The sequence below is a fragment of the Telmatherina bonti genome (genome assembly GCF_933228915.1).
Source record: "Telmatherina bonti genome assembly, chromosome: 19".
NCBI classification, from domain to species: Eukaryota; Metazoa; Chordata; class Actinopteri; order Atheriniformes; family Telmatherinidae; genus Telmatherina; species Telmatherina bonti.
This window is the reverse complement of record NC_136617.1, coordinates 4371464-4377520: the sequence shown is the minus strand read 5'-3', so window position 1 is coordinate 4377520 and position 6057 is coordinate 4371464. Positions and strand designations below refer to the sequence as shown.

General features: G+C 54.1%; 1 protein-coding gene across 1 annotated transcript; it reads left to right on the top strand.

Annotated features, from left to right (window-relative positions):
- Positions 1–787: 787 nt before the first annotated feature.
- Positions 788–5824, top strand: LOC306769815 (serine/threonine-protein kinase Sgk1). The gene is made up of 13 exons (XM_079258547.1): positions 788–944; positions 1465–1540; positions 2317–2395; positions 2479–2519; positions 2596–2653; positions 2737–2820; positions 2897–3028; positions 3099–3211; positions 3291–3414; positions 3493–3588; positions 3665–3820; positions 3896–3985; positions 4304–5824. The coding sequence occupies exons 1-13, from the start codon at positions 875–877 to the stop codon at positions 4466–4468; spliced, it is 1284 nt and encodes a 427-aa protein (XP_079114673.1). The 5' UTR covers positions 788–874; the 3' UTR covers positions 4469–5824.
- The last annotated feature ends 233 nt before the right edge of the window (positions 5825–6057 follow it).

Sequence of the window (6057 nt, the reverse complement as noted above, 5' to 3'; positions counted from 1 at the left end):
ATAATACCACCTATGTTACAATACAAAGAATTAATACCATAAAGTTTGTTGCAAAGAACTGGACTAAGTTCTCCAACTTTCCAATAAATACAGCTAAAGTAAGTGTTGAAGTTCTCCTTGAAGAGCTGAGTCTTCAGCTGGGTCTGAAAGTAGACAGGGACTCTGCAGAGCGGACAGAGTTTGGGAGATCATTCCACCATCGTGGCACAACAGAAGAAACCATTTTACCAAAACTGTTTCATGAAAAATTTTATTACAGTGAAATATAATTAGATTTTAATGTAACTAAATATTTCCTCCATCAGCTGAGAACATCCCCATGTCTGCAGCAGCTTCCCCCCCTCCACCCCATGGAGGTCTGGAGGTGGTCTGATGGAGGTCTGGAGGTCTTGTGGAGGTCTTGTGGAGGTCTGATGGTCTGGTGGAGGTCTGGTGGTCTGGTGGAGGTGTGGTGGTCTGGTGGAGGTCTGGTAGTGGTCTGGTGGAGGAGATACAACCTCGCTGATGACGCTTCCATTCAGACAAAGTGATGAAGAGGAGGAGGAGGGAGAGGAGGAGGAGGGAGAGGAGGAGGAGGAAGAGGAGGAGGAGGAAGAGGAGGAGGAGGGAGAGGAGGAGGAGGGAGAGCGCGCGCCCCCTCCTCTTCATCATCTGTCTCGCGTAGCTGCGGCTGCTGAAGCGGAATCCCGTGACGTCACGCCCCGGCTGGTTGCCCATGGTTACAGCGCTGACGGAACAGTGGGCGTCGCCTGCGGCGGAACCACGTGCGCGCTATAAAACGGTGCGGCAGGAGCGCGCAGCAGCATTCTGCGAGCGGCGCGCGAGGAGCGGATCTGTTCGGGTTCTCCGCGTCCTGGTTCGGATCGTTCGCAGCATGGCCGTGACGGAGGCTGGATGTGACCTGACGTACTGCAGGATGAGGGGCATCGTCGCGGTGCTCACCGGTGAGGACGAGCGCTCCGCGTGCGCAGAACTGCGCGTTTCTCATCACATCTGCGGGTTTTCTCCTCTCTCCATTCTGAAGGATGTAGATCCAGATTTAAACTAGATCCAGATCCAGATTTAAACCAGATCTACAGTCAGAACATGAAGACCAGTTTTCCTGCTTCCATGGAAAAACCAAACTGCGCGTTTTTTTCCTGGTTCCGCAGAAAATCCCACCTTTACGTTGCGCCATTCGCGATGAAACCCGCATTTTTCTCCGCATTTTCTCACCTTCGCGGGTTTTTCTCTGGTTTTTGTTCAGATCTGGGTTCCAGATGAGACTTTCTGTCCTGAGGAGAAACACGGAGAGCTGCGTGAATGGCAACTGCGTGGTTGGTGTGAATGAGTTGCGTAACCAGGACACCCGCAGTCGTCTCCGCCGTCATCGGGGGGGGGGGGGGGGGGGGGGGGTATGTGCTGATTGATCCGGGACGGATCGATGTGATCAATAACGACTGAAAGGTTCCGTTTCCTCCGCAGCTTTCATCAAGGAGAGGAAGATGGGTCTGAACGACTTCATCCAGAAGCTGGTGTCCACCCCGCACATCTGCCAGCAGTCAGTAGAGGCTCTTTCTTTTATTTATTTATCTACTATTAAACTATTATTTATTTATTATAATTTATTTATTTAATATCTATTATTAAATTATCATTATTATCTATTTATTTATTTATTTAATATTATTTATTCTTTAATTACATTTCCGAGCCTTCTGGGGGGGCGGGGTTGGGGGGGGGGGGGTATCCCGTCCAATCACCCGCTGAGTCCTGCAGGACGCAGCTTAACCTGCCTCCAGGAAGGAGGTAAGAATAGGCGCGTTATGAGGAAGCAGCGGCTGATCAGCCGGTAAAGCCTGCGTGTCCCTGCTGGGGGGGGCAAAGCCTGCGTGTCCCTGCTGGGGGGTCAAGCAGCTGTAATTCCATTAGAACATGATACTCAGCCAGACGTACGCTCTGTCCCGACAGGTGTCCCCGCGGGGAGGACGGCTGCCGGCTTTAGCTGCTTCTCCAGACGCGTTTGGGGAGGGGGGGGAGGGGGGGCGTCCAGCTCCATTCCTCCAGGATCGCTGTCTTTCAGGCTTTCCATGTCTCCCTGCTCCAACACACCTGGCTTCCATTAAATGGATCCAACAGCAGACGTTCTGCATGATGACTGATTAGTTAGTCAGGTGTGTTGGAGCAGGGACACATGGAGGGCCGGAGCTGGACCTCCCAGCGTTAGGTGGTCTGGGTGAACCTGACCTGTCTGCAGCCTCAGAAGGTCACTCGACCCCCCCGCGCTTGGCCCGGATCTGGTCCAAACATCTAACGGTGCGTTTTGTTTTCCTGCAGCGCTGAAGTCAACAACTTCCTGAAGATCGATGAGAATCAGAACGAGGAGTCGGAGGACGACAGACTTCCTGGAAGTCCGGTAAGCTGACGCTGCTCCTCGCGCCGCCTGCTCCTCGCGAACGCCGCGTGCACTCATGTGTGTGTCCTCCTCTTGTCTTGCAGCTCCGCCTCCTCCCCCGCAGCTCCCTGGCCGAGGACACCCAGTAAGTCTCCCGCCTGCAGATCCGGTCCGGAGAAAAACCTCCGGCGGTTCCTGATCGTCTCTCTTCTCCTTTTCAGGATCAAACCTTGTGATTTCGACTACCTCAAAGTCATCGGCAAAGGCAGCTTTGGGAAGGTGAGTGTGTGTTTGTGACTGAGGTCTCCCGCCTGCTGGCGTCTCCATGGCAACGCCTGATGCTAATCTGTGCACGGCTGCAGGTTCTGCTGGCCCGGCACAAGGAGACCACCAGGTACTACGCGGTGAAGGTGCTGCAGAAGAAGATCATCCTGAAGAAGAAGGAGGTGAGTCCCCCCCCCCCCCCCCCCCTTGTCTTTAGAGTGGAACCAGAAACTGACTCTTCTCTGAAATCACCTGCAGCAAAAGCACATCATGGCCGAGCGCAGCGTGCTGATGAAGAACATCAAGCACCCCTTCCTGGTGGGGCTGCACTACTCCTTCCAGACCACCGACAAGCTCTACTTCGTGCTGGACTACGTTAACGGAGGAGAGGTGAGGGTCCGGTGCCCGCAGCAGGTCTGTGGTCAGGCTGAGCAGATGTTAACAGATGTTCCTCCTGCAGCTCTTCTACCACCTGCAGAGAGAGCGGGTCTTCCTGGAACCCAGAGCCAGGTTCTACGCTGCTGAAATCGCAAGTGCCCTTGGCTACCTGCACTCCCTGCACATCGTGTACAGGTCAGACCTGGTCCTGCAGCGCCCTCTGGTGGCCGCGTGGAGACATGACATGCAGGAATAATCTCTTGTGTCTCCACAGAGACCTGAAGCCTGAGAACATCCTGCTGGACTCGCAGGGCCACATCGTCCTGACAGACTTTGGCCTCTGCAAAGAAGGCTTGGACCCCAACGGAACCACAACAACCTTCTGCGGGACCCCTGAGGTACAGATCCACCACCTGTTGGGGCACGTTGGGCGCGCTGCACTGGTGATGACGATGCGTTTTCCTTCGGCTTTGCAGTATCTGGCTCCGGAGGTTCTCCAGAAGCAGGCGTACGACCGCACCGTGGACTGGTGGTGTCTGGGCTCCGTGCTCTACGAGATGCTCTACGGACTGGTAAGGACACCTCTGCTTCCACCCGTTCTGCACAAACGTCTCGTATGTGGACTCAGTTTCATGTCCTTCCCTCCAGCCGCCCTTCTACAGCCGCAACACGGCTGAGATGTACCACAACATCCTGCACAAGGCTCCGGTTCTGAAGCCCAACGTGTCCAACTCAGGCCGGGAGCTGCTGGAGGGGCTCCTGCAGAAGGACCGCACCAAGCGGCTGGGCGTGAAGGACGACTTTGTAAGTGTCCCGGCGGGTTCTCGTCCAGACGACGCCTCCTTCAGTCTGCTCATCCAGCTTCTCTTTTCCCTCCAGCTCGAGCTGAAGTATCACTCCTTCTTCTCTCCCATCAACTGGGACGACCTGATGGCCAAGAGGATCACCCCCCCTTTCATTCCCTCTGTGGTACGTCCGAACTCTACCGCTTCACTCACACCTGGATGACATCCGCTGACCTCCGAGGTCCCTCACCAGGATCGCTAGCGTGCAACTCTCTGAGCGACACATGATCCATGTTAACGTCACTATGTTGCTAAGAGACCTCAGACATGATGATGAAGACGCTTCCTGTCAGACTTTCCACCAATCAGAGAGCTTAAAGTGACGGTAACGTCCAATCAGGAGCAGAACAGAAGAGAGATGACTGCAGCAATGAAGACGATGTTTATGTCAAAGTGGACTGTGGAACTTTCTGCTTCTGAGTTTCCTGTTTTTTCTCCGCAGTCGGGCCCGACGGACTTGCGGCACTTCGACCCGGAGTTCACCCACCTGCCGGTGTCGTCCTCTCTGTGCAGCGACACCCAGATGGTCACCAGCAGCATCAAGGAGGCGGCCGGAGCCTTCCCCGGCTTCTCCTACGGACCCCCGGCAGACCACTCCTTCATGTGAGCTCTGGCATTCCCGACCCTCCATCTTCCTGGGGACCGAAGCTGGAAACCAGGACCTGGATCCGACACCGAAGACGTGGTGGAGGGGGGGGGGGGGACCTGACCTGCCCCCCAAACGTCTGCCTCAACCGTCCAAAACACACAAGACACACACGCGTGTCAAGTATGGAAGCACTGTGGGAGCCATGGAGACCTGGAGGAGACCTGCAGACCTCCAGACCTACAGGAGACCTGCAGACCTCCAGACCTGCAGGAGACCTGCAGACCTCCAGGAGACTTCCAGACCTGCAGGAGACCTGCAGACCTGCAGACCTGCAGGAGACTTGCAGACCTCCAGGAGACCTCCAGACCTGCAGGAGACTTGCAGACCTCCAGGAGACTTCCAGACCTGCAGGAGACCTGCAGACCTCCAGACCTACAGGAGACCTGCAGACCTCCAGACCTGCAGGAGACCTGCAGACCTCCAGACCTGCAGGAGACCTGCAGACCTGCAGGAGACTTGCAGACCTGCAGGAGACTTGCAGACCTCCAGGAGACCTCCAGACCTGCAGGAGACCTGCAGACCTCCAGGAGACCTCCAGACCTGCAGGAGACCTGCAGACCTGCAGCTCGTGGTGTGGAGAGAAGTGCCTGACGCCGCAGGAGGTCCGGGCAGCATGGAGGGACATGTACGCATTCTGCATGTAATTTTTTTGCACAGGAGGAAACATTCAGCAGGAGCAGCTTCAAGGTGCATATCATCATCATCATCATCATCATCATCATCATTCTTCTTCTTCTGTAATATCTCCACTGTGGATGAAGAAATGATTGAACTAAGTCTGAAAATGTTTCTGCTGATCCTCGGACCAAACATGAACTAGATTCTCTCGTTTCGCCGTCTGCTGGAGGGAATTCCACGTATCGCTTCTTCCTTCTGTACATATTTAGATTTCTGGATCCCGCCAGCGATGTCTGCAGACGTTTCCTCTCCGTCGACCAGCAATAAGAAGCGTGTGCACGTCTGAAAGCTCATGCACGTCTGAACACACCTGCTGTTTAGCTGCGAACTTTCCAGGTGACGTGCGCACTCCCGAACACGTGCATGTAGAGAAGAGCTGGGACTGTCTTGTGCCTGATCCATGTTTTCTGTGCGTCTGTTCCCCTGACCCGCCGCGCGCTGCAGGAAGGAGCAGAAGAAGAAGTGCTTTGTGTTGGAGACGAACCCGCCGGTTCTGAAAGTGCAATAAGTGATTTAATAACAGAGAATATCTTTTTATTCCAGGTGTAAATGATCCTTTCTGCTCTGATATCATCACTACGGAGATTATTCCACTTTGTCTTGTTTGTTTCAGAACAAATAAAAACAAACAAACATTTTGAAGCTTTATTTTGATCTTATTTATGTTCGCTGGAAACCGGGTGATCTTCGTCCCGCTACACTTTCCGCTGTAACGTCCCAGTGAGTTTACCACTACGACCAGTTATAACCAGACCAGGACCAGGGACCAGGACACAAGATTTAGGACCAGTACTGGTCCCAGGACCATGCAGGGAAACCGATGTTGGTCCCAGAATTTAGAAGAAATTCCTGTTTAAACACATGATCCA

Coding starts and splice junctions, on each gene's coding strand:
- LOC306769815 (XM_079258547.1), top strand. CDS start 875: ATGGCCGTGACGGAGGCTGGATGTGACCTGACGTACTGCAGGATGAGG. Junction 2,396..2,478: donor ACAGACTTCCTGGAAGTCCG/GTAAGCTGACGC, acceptor CTTGTCTTGCAG/CTCCGCCTCCTCCCCCGCAG. Junction 3,821..3,895: donor TGGGCGTGAAGGACGACTTT/GTAAGTGTCCCG, acceptor TTTTCCCTCCAG/CTCGAGCTGAAGTATCACTC.